The sequence below is a fragment of the Pyxicephalus adspersus genome, chromosome 9, assembly GCF_032062135.1.
Source record: "Pyxicephalus adspersus chromosome 9, UCB_Pads_2.0, whole genome shotgun sequence".
Lineage (NCBI taxonomy): Eukaryota > Metazoa > Chordata > Amphibia > Anura > Pyxicephalidae > Pyxicephalus > Pyxicephalus adspersus.
In genome coordinates this window covers 19,622,968-19,646,086 of record NC_092866.1, presented here as the reverse complement: position 1 = coordinate 19,646,086, position 23,119 = coordinate 19,622,968, and the positions used below count along the sequence as shown (strand labels likewise).

The window sequence follows — 23,119 nt, the reverse complement described above, 5'->3', positions numbered from 1 at the left end:
GATGTGTAATCATGACCACAGTTTTATAGAATGCACATAGGTGTCTTAAGCGCCTTAAAACTAAACCCTGTTTATATTCACCTGTCCTAGTTCCATCGCCGCTGTCCTTTCTCTCTTCCGTGTCTTGATCTTTGGCCATCATGATTGGCCAGGCTGAGACGATGTAACTCCTGCAGGGAAAACCAGGACATGCTGATGATTCTGAAAATTGGGGAGAGCAATCAGGCATGCAAGAATGCTTATTGCAAGGGATATCCAATTTGCTCCAAGAGGGGAAAAATTCCTTCCTAATCCTGTAAAGCAATCAAATGTTCCCTGGATCAACAGTCCCTGTTTTTTACTTTACTACCCAGTTAATACCCAGGCTTCTTTTGTGTCTATTGCGAATCTTATTATTATTTTATTATTATTATTATTATTATTAATAATGATAATAATAATATTAATAAACAGGATTTATCCAGTGCCAACATATGCAGCGCTGTACAGTAAAACATTATCAATGTCAACCACAAGAATTGAGAGCTAAAGTACCTTCCTTGCTACTAGGCAATATTTTTGATAATAATGATTGAATAGACATAAATGGTAAATCAGTATACAAAACCCTGTTAATGATCTGAATTATGATCAATATTGTGTGATCAATATTATGATCAAAACAAAAATAATTAAGTAATGCATTTTTTGTACAACGGTTGAAGTGGAATAGAAATTACTTTTTGTTTATTTTATAAAAATACATTTTTTAAATTCGACATTCACCAAAAATTCTAGTAGAGAATGAACAGAGATTTGTTTTGCAGTCCAAGAAAAATAGTTCTGGGACAGTTAGAAAAAACACAAAAAAAGTACATACATAACAGTTATATAGAACATAGTACATAGAACAGAACTACAGTAGATCCCTGGCAGAATCCAAAGGTACCGTATTTTCCGGCGTATAAGGCGACCAATCCAGGCTCACGTCCTCCTGTGCAGGCTCGCGTTCTCCTGTGCAGCTTGCACAGGAGGACTCGCGGGGAAGCTGGAGGTGAAGCAAGCTGCAGGTAAGTACCTGTACCCGGCGTATAAGACGACCCCCGACTTTGGCACAGATTTTTCGGAGTTAAAAAGTTGTCTTATAAGCCGGAAAATATGGTATTTGAACTCATTAAACAGAATTTAAAAAATCACTTTAGATTTTAGATTTTTTTTTAGATTTTAATTACAAGACAAAAAGATAATTTGTATTGTTTAAATAAAGTACACATTTATGTATTATTTACACGCGAAACATGTTACAGTGTGATTGTTCATACTTTGTAAAATGACCTTTTAAGATTTAATTAGAGTATGGAAAGTAATTTGTATAAGTCTAAACTAAATCCAAAGCCGATACTCACAATTTGAATAAACAATCTACTTTAGCTTTACCAACATCTATGTAGATGTACAAGCACCTGGTAACTGGATGCAGATTGAATAGACTGTTCAGTTAGCCCTAACATTGCAAAGTTTTTGTAAACCTAAGGGGTCCCTACATACTGCAATCTGATTGGAAACTCTCAGGCACTAACCTTAGCTATTGTTGCTTCTGGATCTTTTCCTCCAGTTCCATATCTTCTGCACTACCTCCATATCTTTATTATTTTGTCTTACCTACAAATAACATGTGTTATGGTGAACATGCACACTGGTCCATGTTTCAGAACCCCCATAATACACCACCAGTAGTACCATAACTCATCGACCCATTAGCTGCTGGAAAAGTCTACCTTGTATGAAGGCACTGCATTTCCCTGGCTTAGCACCTTAGTACATCCAAACTCCTCTGTTATATACCATGTAGGATTACTAAATTGTGGTCTACAGCCAGGGCCAGGTCTCAGGATTGTAGCCACAGAAAGCCCGTTCCTTAACACAGACACCCCAAACCCCTTATTAACTAGAGTTAATAAGTAGGGATGGGCGAGCTAATTTAATAAATTTGGTCTTGTGGTGAATTGGGCCGTTCTAGCTTACCAAACATGTAGACGAGAACGGCCTTTGTAAATTCAGCCAGCAAGACCTTTGGGACCTGCAAGAATCTTTGGGACCTACAAGACCAATTAGGGGAGCGGAGCTGTCAGCTCTGCTCCCCTGATTGCTCTTGCAGCCCTTTACTAGTTGCATGTGTTCTTGGATAGAGTTTTTCTATCCAGGAACACAGTGTGAGTCTCGCTGGCTGCTCATAAATGAATCCAGCCGTGGGAAAAATCCTCTGCTTTTTTCCACGGCCGTGTTCGTTCATAAACGCGAGCCGCATGACTCACTTATAGTGGATTACCGCGGCTGCATTTATAAATGGAGCCATGAGAATCCTCCACTCAGTGAGAAATCACTAGGCACTACAGGGCTTGCCCTCATTCTGACCTGTAGTGCCTGGGGATCGCTCACTGACAGGAGGATTCCCACGAATGCAGCCATGGTAATCCTCCTATAGTGATTTCCTGGATTTCTGATGGTTTCGCGAAATTTCGCTGACCCATCGGAACTTCGAGGAAATTTTTGCGAGAGGCGTTCTTGCTCATCCCTAATGTTAACTAAACACTTTTCATGGTGGGAATACATTTATTCTATTTTTGAGCTGCATGATAGGATGTAAAGAGAACACAGATAATAGCTTTGTGCTTATTAGATACAAAAAAATTATAGAGAATATCTAGGAGTAAAAATTGTGCCTTAGCAGTACCCTCAAAAAAACTCCCTTTAGTATTGGATTCCTGCTGAAATTACCAGTGCACTTCCAGGTATGTGAGGATGTCTGGACACTCCTTAACCTATGGCTTTAAATCTGTATATGTGCAGTATACGATCTAAGGCACTGCAGCCCCTTACTGCTAGTGTTAGGAGGTTTGGGCCAAGAATTAGTGATGCCACTTCTGTACTGCTCAGTTTTCCTTGCTGGAGGCTCTGGCATGAGGAAGTAAAACCCTGTCTCTACCAAGATGGCCACCCTAGCACAGAGGTAGTGTAGAATAAGACATGGAAAGTCAGTATCTAGGACAGATCTGCAGGAAGACAACAGACAACGCTGATGAATTTTTCTATACCCTCTTCCTGCGTTTTTTTATGTGCAGTTTCCTGGGTTTAACTCTTAACAGTCTCACTCACTCTCTCCATACACCAGAATTACCCTCATCTTGGGCATCAGTGATTGACCAGAGAGAATGACTCCCATGGTCCATCACCACCTTTCCTATCAGCTCAGGCTATAATGGATACATTCCCGGGTAGTGTAGCATCACAAAGCCTTTACTCAAATGTTGCTTATGTCAGCAATGATCTAAAAAGCAAAGACTTCACAATTGTTGACACCAAAGAAGAAGAGGAAGAACCCTGTTTGTCAGCTGGCCAACTGAAACAATTTTAATATACGTAAGCTAAAATATTTTCACTGTATGAAATTGGGGTGGGGATTACTTTAAATTTGTGAAAACAACAACGTATGAGAAAATTTTACACAAATTTGCACAACCTCCAACAAAATGTTTCTCAACCAGCATTCCAGAGAACCCTAAGACTCTTTCAGAGGTTTCTGGGGGTTCATTGAGCAATGCGTAATTTGTTCCTCTCATGTCAGTTACACTGACACCAATGATCTGTAAGTGTGACGTCCCTTTCACTGGCCAGCAATGTGTGAGGCATTCCCATTGACCATCACACTAATAATGTACTGTCAGTTTTAGATATTGTTAATATTGTCAGGGGTTCCTTAAGACTTGTAAGTTATTTTAATGGTCCCCCATGTTACAAAAGTTGAGAAAGGCCGCTCCATCATGACCCCATCTATTACTGATCTGAATGTTCCTGGAGTGAATGGAAATATGTTGGAGAGACTAAAGTTGTGTCTGCCTCTGCCCCAAACCTTTGTTATTTTAAATAGTAAATAATACAAATGGATATAATTTCATGTTATTCACATAAAATACATTTTCCTAATAGTTTAATTTGGTGAAGTCTTTTCGTTAAAATATTTTTGCAATGCTTGGAAAATTAAAATGATTTGTAATACCAAGTCTTGCCTACGTGGGGCAGTGTTTGATTTTAGAAAACCATTTGTACTTTATGCGCATTACCATATAAAGATGATTGATGAAGACTTGTAAAGGCCAGCATGGATGACAACCATGGCCCCCTCTATATACAGCAAAATGTGTAAGTGTATTCACCCAGGGACAGAAAGTGTGCAGAATAACCAGGTGAAATAAAAGGAAAAACATTCTAAAAAAAATGAGTGCAGCTACATCCAAAGCAGTGGTCGCCAATCTTTTCGGACCTACGGACCACTAAATTTACCAGCTTTGGACCATGCATGCGCGGGGAGCCGTGTGTCACCTAAAAGGGAAGAAACTTCCCCCGAGTGACGTCATGATGCCAGAACATGCCCACTCTGCCATCGCAGGTCTGAGCCTGTGATCCGTACAGTAGACATAATCCGGGGCTCTGACCGGTGTGCCTCCTCCACCAAAATTTTCCCGCAGACCACCGGTTGGCGACCGTTGATCTAAAGGAGTGGTCTCTTAGATTGTAAGCTCCTGTGTCATTTTCTGTCATTTGCATTCCCTATTTAGTGAACAGTGTTGCATAATATGTTGGCTCTATATAAATCCTGTTTATTATTAATAATAAGCTGCACATTTTTTATGTTAGGTTTATATACACTTTAAAATCATCTCAGACTATGCAAATTGTGTAAATCTAAGAAATCGTTGAATAAAAATAAAAATCAAGTACACAGACCTTGTGATCACTGAACTAGAAAAGGATATTGCTTAGTTTAGATAAAATAATTATTTCTACTTGGACACCAAGGAAGAAAAGAGGAATAGGATAAAAGTGACCTTTTGGTAGACTTGGCTGATGTTCAAGTCACGTGCCCCGATTCCTCTTTTACTCCAGTTATACATGTTCACTAAAAGATTCATACTATGGGAAAACACTAAATCAGACCCTATTTTAGGAATAGACTTACATATAAAAGATTTATTTACCAAGGTTGAAATAGTTTTCCCAAGTTATTGCAGTTTACGTGCGGGTACATCTTTTTCCAGGAACTAAACCCAAAAACGACCCAAAGCAAGAAACATCATGGCATCAAATTGGGGGAAGTTTCTTCCCCTTCGAGTTACACAAAGCTCCCCCACGAAGTTTCTTCCGCTTCGAGTGACACAAAGCTCCCCCAGAGTCCCTGCATTTAGTGGTCCATGAGCCAGAATAGGTTGGGGACCACTGCCATAGCCCCTTGCCAAGCCTTTCAGCACCATATTAATGGTGGCACACACATGAACTGGTAACAGATGCACTTCACTAAACATAGGGACTTTAAGTGGCAGCACGGTGGCTCAGGGGTTAGCACTCCGGCCTTTGCGGTGCTAGGTTCTAGGTTCGAACCCAGCCAGGACAAAATCTGCATGGAGTTTGCAAGTTGTCTGCGTGGGTTTCCTCCCAAAAACATGCAGTTAGGTTAATTGGCTTCCCCCTAAAACTGACCTTAGACTACAATAATGACATATGACTATAGTAGGGACATTAGATTGTGAGCTCCTTTGAGGGACAGCTAGTGACACGACTATAGACTTGTATGTACAGGGCTGTGTAATATGATGGCGCTATATAAATACTGTGTAATAATTTTTTAAATAAAAATATAGATCGAAGCCCTGATTCTGGAAGAACCAGCTTCTTATCATGCAGTATTTTTATTAGGTTAGTCAGAATATATAGGATTTAATATATAATGAATATATAAGCTGCGTATTTAGGCAGCCATGCAAGTCCCATCCTGCCTCTCGCTGCCTGGCTGAAGCTCAGATTTTATTTAGGAGGAGAGGCAAAAAGAATGCACATTCTGAAACAACTCCAGATGTGCTTATTTGGCAGTCAGTAACAAGAAGCTCTCACACAGCGAACACCAGAGACCCCAAGAACAAGGAGAAGACCCCGGTGTAAAGTAACAATGGGGGGATCTACCCCTTATGAATCTCTCTGACACCTTATGACATGCCCAGTCTGGAAGGTTACCAGCTCTTCTGTAGGGGATCCAGCGGTTGTGGCTGGCCTTTCCAGCTGTGTTCAGAATATAGACATTCATGTTTTCTGCCACATCACGGACAAGCCTCAACCTCATGTAATAGAACTCCTGGAGGATTTTCCTGGAGATCTTCCCATGTGCACCTAAACTGCAAAAGAGGGTAAGTGATCCAGTATGGATATTTCTGCATCTGAATTATGATCTCTTAATAAGAACTCCTATAGATCAGACCTGATTCTCATAAATGTTCAGAGCAGTAAATCTGATTTTTAAATTTCAACCTGCACTGGGAAATCTGCAATCTTACAATTTTGCACAGCTTCTCTTCTTTGCTGCAGTTTTTGTATATCAGCCATATGATATCGGAATGCAGAATTTATTTTTTTATTAAATCTAATAAAATGAAACTTAAAATTCAAAAAGGTATTAAAAGTCACATAAACGCAATACCTTATTTAAAATATATGAACTGTATTTAGTAGAAACACCTGAATTTGATTTGGGTATCCTCTGCACAGCAGCATGCAGACAGCAAAACGGAGGAAAAGTTCCTAAAGCCAATTTGTTGTCCTTTTAAATATGCTGGTAAGTAACATTCTGACAGGAGGAGAGAGCAGATAGATGAGATAATCAGAGTGTTGCTACTCCTTCATTGTCCAATCTCATTTTGGGTAGTGGAGGATGATCAAGTGTTGTTGCTGAACTGCAGTAAAGGCGGGTCAGCAACCTGACTGTGCTGTGTGGCAGGGACATGTAAGTCCTAGGACATGACATCCTTACGTTTGCATGGCAATGCATGCTACATATAATACTGAGCACCACAGTTTGTGTATTAGGGTGCTATTTGGTTTCCTATTACAAATGCTACCATGCAATGTGGTATCGTGCATAGTAATTTTAAGTACGTTTAGAATTTAACCTAAATACCTAAATGCTTATATTAAAGCCTAATAATAAAATTAAAACATATATATTGTCCACATGACATCATCAACCTAAACATTTATTGTGAGGAGTTTCAGCAGAATTTGGATGATATTTACTTTAGATAGAGGAATATAAAAGAGAAATAACTCTACTTGGTAAAAGTTACAGAAAACACTCCTGGAGATAGTTTTACAATAATAGGATTATAAACAATTTTTTTGCTCAGCTTGGATTAGTTTTGTCTGCTGGAATCCCTTGTCACCACCATGTCATGGCATGATTAGTTTTTACCAGCATCCAGCGTGCAATGACAAGGTCTGGTGTATAGGGTGAGGGAAAAGATATATAACCATTATGTATCTCTCAGAATTCCCATTGAAAATATTGTATCAGGTTCTTGAGCTGGTATCACACCTGTGGAAGAAACCAAAATCCTATACTATGCTAAGGAGTGGATAACTGTTTATATACATTACAGAATATTAGTGTTGGTCGAATATCCCACTATTTGATTGGACAGCTATTCTATCGAATAGGGCGGTATTGTTCGGGTGATCGAACATCGAATTCGAACACCATTAAAGTCAATGGTGGGAAAATTTGGGTTGTTTTTGGGTTGGGACTGTGTAGAACTGCAAGAGCAATCAGGGGAGCAAAGCTGACCGCTCCCCCGATTGCTCTTGCAGCCCTAGCGTAACTATAGTATGTGTAGAGATTCTCTATCCCAGAACACAGGAGTCCCACGGGATCCCCGGGTACTAGAGGCTAAATGGGGAGTAGTATCCCCATTCATCACCTCTAGTGCTCTGTGATTGGCTGGGGAAAGGAACATTGTGATGACACTCGAGCTGTCATCAGGGTACACCTTTCCTCAGCCAATCACAGAGCAGGGATCCCACACTGACAGGAGGATTCCCACAGCTGCACAATCATCCTGTGATTTAAAATTAAAAAATATAAAATTGATACATAAATCACTTTAACAATAAAGCCTCTTTTTTTAACACATTTTTTACACACGAATTTGCAAAGTCGAATTCCGTGTTTTTCGGGTCGGGTCTATCCGAATTCAAACAGCCATATTCGGGTCAAATATAAAGACAACCCAAATTCGAACACCAACACTACAGAATATTACTGAATATGTGTATTACAGATTTCACTTACATTATTACCCCTTACACTCTTGGAAAACAGAGCTGAAACCCTTTTCCTTATACCAGGTTATGTAAATGATTTCCCTTTATGTTCTGCCAAAAAAACTCTATCTCTAACAATAAAACAACTGTCTGTATTCACATTGAGAGGATACACCACTCTTCTAGTACTGGTGACCATTGTCATCTACAAAGTAATAAGCACATTTTAAAGTTGTCCTCGGAACATGAGAATATAGGAAATCCTAAAACAAGGACATATGTCCTAAGACTGACTTTAAGAGGGGCATTCTCTCGTTTTAAGTTAGAAGAAATCTTAGGGCTCTAAATATAAAACAGGGAATCAGACATTCCCTCAAACATTCCCTGGTGGGAACTCCAGGTCCATGTGTTTCAATGGCAGTAACTGATTCCCACTAGGAAATGTCATATTCTCAGTTTTATAAATAGAGCCATAAGAGATTTCTTCTAACTCTCTATTGTGTCTGTGGGTCAGGATGTAAATGAATGTTTGATCAATGCTGCACAAAAAGCATAAAAAAATATGAGCCCCCACCACCACCAACATCTTCAAGTACAATGCAGGACCAATGGACGGCATGTAAAGATGTTGAGGGCCCAAAAGATTACTTTTACTTTTTGCAGCATATTTTTCCAGACAAAGACATGCAAAGTGCATGCTAAAAATGTTTATAGGTGCATACATTTTCATAAAGTATGAATCTAACCTTAAGCTCAACTTAAGCTTACAAAAAAAAAAAAACAATTTAAAAAGCAACCCTGCTGTAATGCTTACCCTATCTCTAATGCTGCCCCCGCAGTTTTCCCATTTTAGTCATCCATCACTAGTTAACTTAGTGCCATTTTAACACTGCCCCCTGGAGGTAAGTCATTAAGCTGCACTTGACTCTCAGGAATCCTATAGGGAAGGATATCACATCATTGTATGGATCCCTTTTCTGGAGCATTCAGGACACATCCACCACCAGAGTAAGCAGACCCCACATGTGGTTGTCTTGCAGGGAAGAGGGGGGCAGAGAATGTAAGAATCAACCTGAAATTAATTTTCCTTTTCAGAAGCTCTGCCCCTCTAGGCCATGTAATTATATTATTATAACGGGGCATTGAGGGACTACAGCATAGCCCATAAATCGGAACCTCCTGACTCTACTCAGCATACCCTGCACCCTATGCACCCACAGTTCGCTTGTTTAATTTAGTGATAAGTTGTGAACAGAGCAGAAAAAAATTAGGGGCACAGTTACTGCTATTTCTACATGTAAAAGCTTGGATCTATCCTTCTATGCCAGCTGCTGTAGGCACCCCTGAGTTATTATAGTAAATATACGTTGGCTCCACATAATTGCCTTCCTGGAGCCTTTTTACTTACAGACAATATTTTCTCCTCCAGATCTGAGAGTCATGGTGATTGTGAAAGCAGGACTGGTAGGCAGATGAGAATAAAGAGCCAAGTAAATGTTAACTTATGTTGGAAAGATCAGGGAAATGATCTCATTGTACAAAATCAAATAAATAAACTTTAGTTTTTGTAGTTATATAGACATAAACCTATAGGCTATAGAAATTGGAAAAATAAATGTCCTCTGTTATATCCACATGGAAGAACTATTTTTAAAAGCAGTTACCATGCATGCTAAGTATACCTATGTTTACCCCCATTTGTTGTGTGTAGTTTATATACACAGAAGCTATTGTGTCTTTGTATTGGAAGGTTATAATTTAGGTGGCTTTGGCTTTTACCAAGCTTCAGCAAAGCTCAGTACTGCTTAATGTAGGGGTGTCAAACTCAAATACACAGTGGGCCAAAATAAAAACTTAGACAAAGTCTCGGGCCAAACTTTAAACTGAAATAGCACCGCTACTACAATTCCCTGTGTCAAGGAAACAGTCCAATGCGGGGCTTAATGTTGTGAGTGGCTGGAACTCTCTGTTCACTGAAATAGCCCCGCTACTACAATTCCCTACAAAACGGTCCAATGTGGGGCCACACATAGGCCCGCTGGTCTATAGACGCGAGTGATGTCGGGAATTGTAGTAGCGGCACTATTTCAATGCAGCGGCGGGCCAGCTGCAATTCATTTTTAGGATTCCGTTGGGGGCTAAAAGAAAAAGGCCTTGCGGGCCAGATTTGGCCCCCAGGCCAGAGTTTGACACCCCTGGCTTAATGTTTACAAGAACAGCACTCCTATGAACCTCCCTGGCGGTCTGAATAATAAGTATTTTTAAATGTCAAAGCAGTACATTAAAGAATACTTATTATTTTAAATTTCCAACCTGGTCCTGCCTCCCAGCCGCACGGTCTTCCCCCAGCCGCAAGCTTGCATGGGCCGGCCCAGCCAGCATCTGCGTCACCTGGCCTCGTTTCCCCAACAATCACACGCTGGGGACGCAGATGTCGGCCGGCATCACTGTAGCCTGGCGATGCCGGGGAAGCAGATGCTGGGCATCACTGGAAGACGCCCACAGGCACTGCTGGAGGACGCTGCGGGAAGCGGGAACATGGGGGACCAGGTAAGACTTACTAATTCCCTTGCAATGCCACACTGGGGCTTACCTCTTTTGGTACTGAAAATTAAACCCGGCCAGGGAGGTTAAGACCTACATTTAACTGTCTCATATTTACTTTAGGGACCAAAGCACCCTACCTCTGCTGTGATCACTTATTTATACAGGTTGCCATATTTTTTTACCGGTCATAATATAGGTGCTATTACAGGCACCGGATGGATTTCTATAGAGAATGGGAACAAAATGAATGTGGTAGAGCTATACTGGGAAAGTTGTCTATTTCTTTTTGTATTTAATAGGAAAAGGCAATTGTGGTTAATGGAATATCCAGTCCTACTTGAAAAGGCTGCTCAAAGTTTCTTGCATGTTTTGGTGATGCTTGCTGAATTCTCATATTATCCTCCAGACTAATATTAAAATCGAACTTTAGCCCCTTCCATTTTCAAGTCAGTGACTGATGAAGCAGTAATAGAATAGTCGGGGTGACTGTGTAGGCTCTCATTTATCCAGGTCATTCGATATTTAGTAGTAGTTAACCTCATTCAACTGGACCTGTTTTTGTAATGTTGAAGTTGTTTCGATGCTTGGATAGGTTGCAAAACATCTTCAAGATTGCAAAAACAAGTTGATTGTGATTCCTGGTCAAGTTGATAATGGTCAAGTTGAGGAACCTTCAAAAATAGGCAGCAATGGCAATTTCCATATCTTTGTCATGGCTGGAGTTCAGGGATAAATACATGAATTGCACCCTAAACAAGAATGAATGAAGAAACCTTTACTGTGTTTAGTGTTTCTTTTCCCAGTCCTCTTGTGTCTTGATAACTGGAGGTTCCAACAACCTTCAGCATACAAACTTTGCTGACTGGGCTAAAGTTCTAAACTAAATCATCTCCTGCAATAGAGGTACCTCTAGTCCAGTACTTCTCAACCATGGTTCTGTGGAACTCTAGGTTTCCTCCGGAGGTTGCTATGGGTTCCTTAAGCCACATTTTTCCCACTGGCCAGCAATGTAAAAGGCATTCTTCTTTCTGACTTTCATGTTATCAACTGAGGAGTTTGAAATTAAAGCAAGGGTTCCTTGGGAAAGTTATTTTTTTTTTTTTTTTGGGGGGGGGGGGAATTTAAAGTTCAGTTTTAAAGTTAAAAAGATCGAGAAACACTAATCCATAATAGAAAAGGTTGGTTCATACTGTTTAAAGCAAAACTTTACATAATTACATAAATTGAATACATTCCAGGTGCAAAAAAACAAAAGCTGTGCAAAACCCTAAAGTTTGCTCTGTTTGGATAGCAGCTACACCCAAAAGAAAAGCCTGTCTAATGCCAGCATGCTACGAGATTCCTACTTTCTTGTGTAGAATCAGCAGTCTCACTGCATAGGCCCAACACATTGACGTTGAGTCAGACCTTTGGCATTGTATTTATCTGTGACGTAGTAGGGGTGAGTTGGACCGCAGCAGAGGATCCACTAATTGTTACGGAGTGCTTGCAGGGCACAGCCTTTCTACTCATGTTGTGGCTTCATTATAAAGAAATCAAACTGTATGATGTTGCGCAATATTTGATTTTATTCACCTAAAATGTGTTTAGCTGATTTGAATTACAAATTCAGTCTGGGTTTAATATAAACAGATGTAGGAAACACCCAGCACGGCCATATGCCTGGCAAAGAAGATCTAATTGATAGGGGCAAAGGATGAACATTTTTAGAGATTATACAGAATATAAAGCCGTAGGGTCCAAATATCCTGGAACCTCTTTGTACAACTTGTCTGTGTCTCATCAGTCACCGGAATTCTCTATCCCACCCTCGGGGACACCTCCCGTCTCACAGATGTGGTCCTCCTAAATTATCATTAAGCCTTCCTGTACTGCATAGAGCAAAGTGTTCTCACTGTCTGTTTGCTAGAAGGGGACCCTGACATTCCATTTAGGACAGAGGGTGAGTTTCAGTAATTACACGGACATTTTGAATGTTTCATGGAACTATGATGAGGTTCTGGCACAAGAAATATTTGATGCGTTCTTCTTGAATACAGTTAGCCATAGACTTCAGATGGCAGTTGGATGTGCTGTAATGATTCTGTTATGGAAACCGATTTTTTTTTAACTCCATGTAATTGAATATTAGTTTTAAATAAAAAAGCATGTTGTGAAGTTAGAGCCAAACTCAAGCCAAAACATTAAGTTCATGCATGAAGCCCTTTGGCGTTTGGTGTGGTCCTTGGTGCCCCCGTAGACAACAATCTGGGCCTAGGTTCCTATTGAAGTGACGGAGAAATATTCTAGTTAAAACTAATTTATCTAATACCTTTCCTCTTTTTATGTTGGTTATAGCAATGACTTTTAGCAGTCTCTTGTAATATGTTTGCAATCTTTTGAATCCCCTGGCTCTACCAATATTATTAAATTAGTATTAGTAGTAATTTTCCATTATCTGAATATTTTCTTCAGCTTGTCTGCAAAGTGTAAAAGTTGATTTAGACGTGTTGCAGGAATGTCCATGTTCCCATGAATGTTACAGCATTTCATGATGCATTTACACGTGCTATGTGTTTGAGTAATCCAATATTTCCTAATTGCACCCCAACACATAACCCTTAACATATGTGATACAGTGCTTTGTCATGTGAGGCTCCATCAACAAAAGTGAATGCATGTGTTTTTTGTGCGCTTTGGGGTATTGGGCACTGAATGGGCTGTCTAACCCATGCAAGGTGCTATGCTGCCCTAATACCTAACATTCAGCTCTTACTGGTTCCTGAATATTTCTCTGGCATTATACACTGAATAGCATGTGCAGCTCTTTGGTGATGTCAATGGCCAAACTTAGGTCCTTTATGTCAACAAAGTTGACCATCGCTGGGTTGGAACCTATGTCTGGTTTTTAATGCTATCATTGCTAGGGAAATTGATTCTTCTTTACTGTTCCAATAATATTGTGTTAGAAATATAGGACGTGATTGCAAATCTCCCTGATTTGGAAGGATTGTTCAGTTTTGCACTAACAATAAAAAAAGATACCCTGAGATAATTATACCACATCCTTGTAAGTCTACATACAAATCTATGACTATGCACTAATGCACTAAACCTATCATCCAGCTCTAAATCTTTCAATTTATTATTTTTAAAAACTAAAATACAGGAAACTAAATTGTGAAAACAAGTATCTATTATTTAAGCTCAATCATTTTCTGCATATTTATGGTCCGCAAAGGCAAAGATGCCAAAAGTGCTCCTCCCTAAAAGTTCCTTGTTTCACCACAAATTTAAATTGTTTATATACAAACAGTTGGGAATAAAGAGGATAAGGAAAAATTAGAGTAACTATATTTTTAACTATAAATCTAATGGTTAAATAATTATTTTATTCTTTTTGAAGGTTTTTAGTACAAACCACCTTTTTTTCTGTGAATGCTACACATTAGATTGAGCACAAAAGCATAAAATGCTAAAAAAAGGTAAGAAAAAAAAGAAGAGAAATCAATAAAAATGAATTAGGTTTCACAAAGGGTTAGACATAGGGTTAAGATACAAGGGAGTATATAGGAAGTCCTGCAGAGTATAAAGGGAGATTGCAGCTCTGTGATCAATTGATCTCTATTGCAGCCAGGGGATCAGCTTATTAGGAGTACACAGAACTCAACAGCTGATTGCACAGGAAGAGTTGCAATCTTCCAGTGTAATGTGAGTTTTCAGTTTATAAAAAATCAATTAAACATCCAATTTGTATGTTTGTTTAAAATTTTGTTAATGCATTGGTTGTTCAACTTCCATGTCCTTCCAGTGCAGGAGATAGCAGGGCAATGCAGAGGCAGAGGAAGCTCCTGCCCCAGCTTTGCTCATCATGGCACCCAAGGTTGGCCCTTGCTGCTTCTGCCTTGGCCCCAGATCTAACTGTAGCTGTGAGAGCCCATGTGTCCCACAATATGCTGTGTGAGTTTCTCCTTCCCTTGGACCATCTAGTTTCTGTACTATGGCTCCCAGAGGAACAACAAAGTTGTGGTAGTTTATCAAACAGATATTCCTGTCCAAGGTCTAGTACACATGTGCAGATCCACCACAGATTTAGATTTTGATCAACTCTTCTGATAGATATTCTGATTGGTAATAGATCAATTGCAAGTGCCAAAACACTGCACACATGTACGAAGATTCTGCTCTTCTTCAATCAATTAAAATTCTCATAGATTTTCTCAATTATGATACAATTTATGGACTTTTGAACATCACTTTACAAGAAATCCAATCTTTCCACAAATTATCAGAACAACCAAAATATCCATCACCTATAATTGCTTGGCTGCTGAATTTCCTTCAGATGCCAAAAGTGCTCCTCCCTAAAAGTTCCTTGTTTCACCACAAATTTAAATTGTTTATATACAAACAGTTGGGAATAAAGAGGATAAGGAAAAATTAGAGTAACTATATTTTTAACTATAAATCTAATGGTTAAATAATTATTTTATTCTTTTTGAAGGTTTTTAGTACAAACCACCTTTTTTTCTGTGAATGCTACACATTAGATTGAGCACAAAAGCATAAAATGCTAAAAAAAGGTAAGAAAAAAAAGAAGAGAAATCAATAAAAATGAATTAGGTTTCACAAAGGGTTAGACATAGGGTTAAGATACAAGGGAGTATATAGGAAGTCCTGCAGAGTATAAAGGGAGATTGCAGCTCTGTGATCAATTGATCTCTATTGCAGCCAGGGGATCAGCTTATTAGGAGTACACAGAACTCAACAGCTGATTGCACAGGAAGAGTTGCAATCTTCCAGTGTAATGTGAGTTTTCAGTTTATAAAAAATCAATTAAACATCCAATTTGTATGTTTGTTTAAAATTTTGTTAATGCATTGGTTGTTCAACTTCCATGTCCTTCCAGTGCAGGAGATAGCAGGGCAATGCAGAGGCAGAGGAAGCTCCTGCCCCAGCTTTGCTCATCATGGCACCCAAGGTTGGCCCTTGCTGCTTCTGCCTTGGCCCCAGATCTAACTGTAGCTGTGAGAGCCCATGTGTCCCACAATATGCTGTGTGAGTTTCTCCTTCCCTTGGACCATCTAGTTTCTGTACTATGGCTCCCAGAGGAACAACAAAGTTGTGGTAGTTTATCAAACAGATATTCCTGTCCAAGGTCTAGTACACATGTGCAGATCCACCACAGATTTAGATTTTGATCAACTCTTCTGATAGATATTCTGATTGGTAATAGATCAATTGCAAGTGCCAAAACACTGCACACATGTACGAAGATTCTGCTCTTCTTCAATCAATTAAAATTCTCATAGATTTTCTCAATTATGATACAATTTATGGACTTTTGAACATCACTTTACAAGAAATCCAATCTTTCCACAAATTATCAGAACAACCAAAATATCCATCACCTATAATTGCTTGGCTGCTGAATTTGCTTCAGATTTAACCAAGATCTGATAATTATAGTAAATATGGAAATTAGATCAAAAGTAAAAATCTTACTGTGTGTACTCACCCTGATCCAGTGTAACTACAGTTACATTCTAATGGGTTTTATGTGATAAGATTCTGTGTTCCAGCAGTGAAATCTGCCTTTGCCCATGACCTGGCCTCAGGATAGGAGAATCAAGCAGATGCTTCTTTTATTAGGAAAATATGGCTTGCAATGAAACAACAGGAAATAGCAGATCTACACAAAGAAAGGTCGTCTGGGGATTTCTCCTCAAAAGTAACCACAAAATATGACTGTTTGGCTGGATTGTCAGTAACAGGGAGTCCGCACTGCCACATACAATAACCTGCCAGGTCAGCAATGCAGCAGAGGCTTGGCCCACCTCAACCAAATGACCTCAGGATACATCAGAATAGTATCAGACATATGTCAGGCCTGTGCAAAAGACCGGTGCAGAGCATAGCAACTATAAGCAACAACACATTACTGTGCTATGACCAACTTGGTCCTGGAGAAGGTGCACATTAGTATTAATTTAGCACTGCTTATTTTAAGGATCAACATCCTATTCCTTAAAATGTGTTCTAGAGTACATTGGGACAACGTTTACCGGCATGCATGTTGTGAGGACCCATTTACCTGGCTTAAGTTAAAAGTTGAAGGCCAAGGTGCTAAATATGCAACAGGTAGAAATGTCTTTTCAACTTAGTATCCAGAGCTCAACACCAAGAAATAGTTACTTTACCCAACCCCACCCCCCATTCCATTGTCCTAACCCTATGCATGTATATTTATGAGTTGTTATTTGGTTGTTTGCAAATTGGTTGTTGTATTAAACTAGGGGTGTCAAACTCAAATACACAGAGAGCGGAAATTAAAAGCTTAGACCAAGTTGTGGGCCAAACTTGAAATTTGTTGAAAAATTGAAGAGGTTTTGTTTAACATTTAATCTAGAACAAGCCTATAATAGAGAAAGAGGCCTAAGAATTTTGTTAAATTTTACTGCATGATAGAAAAATACAAAGACCACACTAAGCTATGCAGAAGACAAGTCTTTTGGATTTTATTTATCCTGGAGTGTGATAAAACTTTCGCTTTGGTGTAATCTGCATGGTTGTCAGTAGTATAGTAGGGTAAGTAGTCTTGTTTTTTCTAATTGTTTAACTTTGCCAGAGAATGCAATGTGAATTGCTGCATTCATTTGGTTTCACATTGCATTCTTTGGCACACCTGCGAGTATAAACTCGGCGGGGTCCACGCATAGGCTGCTGTTCAATAGACACGAGTGGTGCCGCTACTACAATTCCCGGCATTACTTGCATCTGCAAAATGCGGGGCCACGCATAGGCAGAGAGACCCCTGGTCTATAGATGCGAGTGATGCCAGAAAATGAAGTAGCAGCATCACTCGCGTCTATAGAACAGCAGCTTAATATGAATTGCAGCTTGACCACTGTTACTACGGATTTCAGTAGCAGCGGGCCAGCTGCAATTCATATTAGGAATTTTTTGGGGGGCCAAAAAATCGGGCCCGAGTTTGATACCCCTGTATTAAACAATCCTATTAGCCAATCCTCTATTAAAGGGAATTTATAATCAAAAGGTGCCTACGGACATCAGAGAGCCTTCATTATCTACTTATGGCTGGATAGGAGAACATTTTTATGTCTGTAAGAATTTTCCGACTATGTTAAGCAGTGCCCAGGATTTTTCTGGAAATCTGTTGTTTAACCTGCAGCATAAACAACCCTAATGGGAAATCGAGCATCAACAGAAATGTAGTGCAACCAAAAAAATGGTCACATGCACCCCTTGAATCGCCATGTGTTCTGCTCATTTAAAGTCAATAGGACATTCCAAATGTCAAAAGCAGCTTTCAGCTCTTGATGAAAAAAAAAATAGAATAGTGATTTTATTCCTCTAATTGAAACCACATGGCTGCTCTTCATCAAAAGTAAGATTAGCTCCACTAGCCACGTCTCTTCCACACATATCACCAGAAAAGTTCCATTGGGCAATTGGTACACGTGTCTGGAATGAACATCTCCATTCTTATGTATTGCGGGAATCCCTTTTCTGGACTGGTTGATGCCTGGCTTTTTTCTCAGACGCTCGTAAAGTTCACAGTTTGCTTTTAAATCCCAGGTCTGGAAAATTAATGTTAACTTACTCCTGAAAATTAGACTTGAATCAAGGGGGTATGTTTACCTTGATGGCAAATAATGTATCAAAACCAAGAGGTTTTCCTAAAAGCTGGTGACATTAAGCTCTGAAATGAATGATTACACATGGGAAAAAAATCTTTCTCTGTGCCAAGCTCTGCACTTTTGGCTTTGTGGTCTTAGTGTTTTAACAAACTCTGCTTTTTCATACTCAGTTTCCAAGAGTTTGACAAAGACATTTCCCAGCTGTTTTAGCCAAGACTGAAATTCAGCTTTCCAAGGCTGACTCACTGAAATAAAACACCCTTTGGGTGCCTGGGATCCAAAGAGAAAATTACATATAATTGTTACAAGTTTTTTACTGTAACCCAGAGGCTATTAAATCAGAGATCCAGACAACAACTGCCAGTAAACTTATATAATATTACATTTTACTTGGAGCTTTAGAAGGATTCATACTATAAGTTCCAAGATCACTTCCCATGTTTGGAACCAGGAGTGCTAGGTCGTGTTCTTGGATAGACCGAATGACATGTGTCCAATGAGTGGTTGCATTTATTGTTAAGCTCAACTCTGGGCAAACAACTAAATACACAGATGAAACCCATATACGTGACATGCCAAAGGATTTGTATTTCTCTCCATCCAGCCATGGGATTTACACAGCTCTACCGCACAGCACGTTTTGTAGGGCAGATTACTTGATTTTGATTTGTTGCATTTATTATACACTTAGAAGTCTTGTCCCATCCTCAGCCTTTGATTTGACAGTAAAAGGAAAAGAAGCACATTGGTGAGCTCTGTATCCTATCAGCATTTCATACTAGTAAACTGCTTGGGTTTTTGTACTTCTTCCTTCTCTTCTGCTGTACATTGCTTTCTTAAAAAAGAAATACATTTATTTGAATATGGTATTAATGAAGATAAGTTAAAGAAGAGGAATGTGTAGTAAGGGTGTTGCAATCTAGCACAAAGATATTCATCAGAATTTATTAGAAAGCTCTGTTGAGCATTGACACAACCTGATGAATGATTCCCAAGATCACCTTCACATGAGTGGTCAGTATAGTGTCCCCTGAATTTGGTGATGAGTGGATAAGGGCTCCAAATATTTCCAATGAAGAATTAGTGATAACAAACCCCACTTACAGTGATGATCAGTGTAGTGTTCCCTCACAATAATTTTCAGTGGAAAGCGACCCTCTTGCCAGTAGTGGTCATTAAAGAAGGGCCCCTTTATAGTGGTGGTCAGTGGACAATAACCCCCTTACAATGGGGGTCAGTGTAGAAAGGATCCCTTACAGTGTCGGTCTGTAGAAAATGGCCTCCTTACAGTGGTGGTTAATAGAGAATGACCTTCTTACAGTGGATAAAAAGCTGGCAAAATGATGAATTAGGGGGACTAACCCTCTTTCAGATCCAAGTCCCTTTTTCCTCCTTTCTTCCGCAACTGTTCATCTTTTGGAGTAGATTTTACACCTCTTAAAAATTGTTGTTTTGCACTATACCTTTTATGCTGCCTCTAAATTATTTATTTTGTTATTCTGAAAAGCTAATTTAAAGGAAATGGATTTAGCGAAAAAAAACATTGTCAGTTTAACCAATCATTTTTTGCATATTGCTTTTTAAAAATCTGCAAATGAAGGCGAGGCAGGGGTGCCATTTGTACACATAATTTGAGCTGTTGCTCCATATAAATTGGGAGGTATGGTCTTATTTATCATTTATAGAAACGAATCTAAAGAAAACAATGCAGTAACATACAGTATGGTGTTTGGTTAACCTAATAATCATTTCTTTGTGTAAAGATTATTTATTTTACAATATGTTTACAGTTCATGCTCTTTGTTTCAGATGGGCTCATACACACTTCTATATGATACGAGGACGTAACCACTAAAAACGTTCAAGTAACAATGAGAGTTCGTCTTAAAGGAGATTTTCTCTGCACCCTTTTTCTTTTCATTGCTCTGTGTACATTGTTCTACAATCTGATGAGACCAACAACAAAAATATCTCCTGTTAAACCGAAGCGGGTGAAGATTGCACCCAAGACTGCAAAGCCAAGGAAGTTTTTGGAGACACACGAGAAGCCGAGTAGTGCCAGGCTCCTATCAGAAGCGTACAATGCAGAGGAGGATCATGAGGAGAATAATCCAACTGGTTCACCTGTGGTTACACCACCACCATTTGACTTCAAGCAGTATCTCCGGAGTAAAGACCAGCGAAACTTCACTTTGTTAATCAACCAACCAAATAAATGTAAAAAACCTCCTGGAGATTCTTTCCTTCTCATTGCTGTAAAGTCCATTGTGGAAGAATTTGATCGGCGAGAGAGCGTGCGTAAGACTTGGGGTCGAGAAGGAGTCATTAATGGGGCAAGGGTTCGGAGGGTGTTTCTTCTGGGCACTCCTAGGAATACATCTGCTGTGTCCATGTGGGAGTCGCTCCTGCAACAAGAAAGTCATTACTACAAGGACATTTTACTTTGGGATTTTCTCGACACTTTTTTTAACTTGACACTGAAAGAAATTCACTTTCTTAGCTGGGCAGAACAATTTTGCAGCAATGTCAAATTTGTATTTAAAGGAGATGCTGATGTTTTTGTCAATGTGGAGAATCTGATTAGTTACTCACAGACCCAAGATCCTACTACAGACTTGTTTGTTGGTGATATTATAAATCATGCTAAGCCCATACGATCAAAAAAGAGTAAATACTACATACCAGAGACGATGTATGGGTTAGGCATGTACCCAGCATATGCAGGAGGGGGAGGATTCCTAATGTCAGGGGTAACCATGAAAAAATTATCCAAATCCTGCAGGGAGGTAGAGCTATTCCCCATAGATGATGTATTTCTTGGTATGTGCTTACAGAGAGTTAACATCACGCCAGTGCTGCATGAAGGGTTTAAAACATTTGGAATTACCAAACCCTCAGCGGCCCCCCACATGCAAACATTTAATCCTTGCTTCTATCGGGACTTAATGGTGGTACACAGCCTAAAGGCTTCAGAGATCTGGCTTATGTGGAATCTGCTCCACAGTCAACAACCACCATGTTCCCAAAGACAACGGATAAAGAAACTCTTTCATTGGAAGAAAAAAAAGGCAAAGCAGGACATAAAAGCGGTTACAAACCAAAAAATGAGCACAACTGTCTCAGATACTGGCTCTTAGAAATGCTGAAATGTTGGGGCTAAGGAACAATACTAATAAATGACAAATTTGTCACGTCTGGAACACACAAATCAGCCAACCAATCGTGATTACTCGTGAATAACTGTGACTACATAGGCAGAGTATTATTCATAAGTGGTTGGAGTTAGAGTGACCTCATATGTCATTAGGTTTGGCCATGGTGAGTCCATATTTGTTCTAGGAACTGAAAAAAAAAACATCAAGTATTAACAAAATCCTGGAGGAAAGGAGACATACTCTGTTAACCTGTTTTGACAATGTGAAATTAAGTGGGTAATGCAGACACTGACCTTCTCTTTTTCATAGAATATTCCCTGGAGAATAAAATGTTTTCTCAGCTGCCATAGTAAGGCACATCAACAGTTGTATTAAATCAGGTTGTACTCATACTGCTTTCCATATCAAAAGTCTTCACAATACTTTCATGGGTGGCTGCTTCTGGGTCACCTACAGCTATTTTTGGCTGCATTACCATTCATCATGAATTACAGTTTATGTATATAGGAATAAATGTGGTGTGGTCACGCAGGTTTTTTGGTGATCTGAGGTCAAGCTAGGGCAATGGAGGGGTGGTTTGATAAGTTTAGCAAAAGAAAAGTGGCCAAGGCTAAGATCAATTCCAAAGCACAATGTTGGTTTAGAAAAGCACTTGAGGAGCATTTCTGGCAGATCACCTAGTATATTTCTTCACTTTCATGGTCTTTATATAGATCAAACATAGGAACATTTGCATGTTTTGTAGAGATGAGCTGCATTTCCTTTACTTGGCCCTGACATTTTCATTGGGCTGTTTGTTGATTTCTAGGACCTGTAATGGAGTTCCTTAAAAACATGAATTCCCTCATGCGAGCAAGAAGTAAGTGTATTTTATTGCATAAGAGACAACCCATTCCCTTGCATATTTTTCATTTTTAGTTCCACTGTAAGTCTTGCACAGCAGGTGAGAATTCTCAGGCATCATTTTTTGTAATCAGTGTTATGCTGTTGGACTCATGGGGCCTACCAGGAAATGACAATGCAAGAAACTGAAGCAGTTGTGTTTTGTTCATTACATAACTCTTGAATAATACTGGAATTAGCACTATCTTTGGAATTATCCTACTACATGAAAATTGGCTCCGTCTTTCATTTCCAGTTAAGAAACATCAAAGAAAAAGGGGTTGGTTGTTGTGGAGTGGAAACACATAGTCCCAAAATTTCTAATTAGTTTTTCAAATACATACAAGCAGTCTGCTGGACCAAAAACTGGTGTGACCTTCAGCATTTTAACTTCAAATTCTACTGTGAAAACCTGTACTGCCAATTCTGAACTCTTCTTATGATAAAGCATAATGCCTGGCTATCATTCTGCTGATCTGCAGACTTGTTCTCGTTCAGTAAAGCCACTGAACTAGCTAACATTTTTCAGGTCATTGGTGGCTTATTTATATTATTTAAAGGTTTCTATGAAGTCTGTATACCTTTAGGATTAAAAGCAAAATATTTACCAGCTTAATGATCCTTGCGATGGATGGTTGGTTGCTCAGGCTAAAATGTAAGGATTTTGCAGGGATGAGTATTTTTACTTGATAAAACTACTTATCTTTACCTTTCTGTTTCAAACTGAGCCTAATTGGTTTGACATGGACCAGAGATTAAAGAAATGTTCAAAGC

At 39.3% G+C, this 23,119-nt stretch overlaps 1 protein-coding gene across 1 annotated transcript; it reads left to right on the top strand.

The window, feature by feature from the left end:
- Window positions 1–5,897: 5,897 nt before the first annotated feature.
- B3GNT9 (UDP-GlcNAc:betaGal beta-1,3-N-acetylglucosaminyltransferase 9) lies at window positions 5,898–21,994 on the top strand. Its single transcript, XM_072422859.1, has 2 exons — window positions 5,898–6,215; window positions 20,118–21,994. The coding sequence occupies exon 2, from the start codon at window positions 20,180–20,182 to the stop codon at window positions 21,443–21,445; it is 1,266 nt and encodes a 421-aa protein (XP_072278960.1). The 5' UTR covers window positions 5,898–6,215; window positions 20,118–20,179; the 3' UTR covers window positions 21,446–21,994.
- The last annotated feature ends 1,125 nt before the right edge of the window (window positions 21,995–23,119 follow it).

Coding starts and splice junctions, on each gene's coding strand:
- B3GNT9 (XM_072422859.1), top strand. CDS start 20,180: ATGAGAGTTCGTCTTAAAGGAGATTTTCTCTGCACCCTTTTTCTTTTC.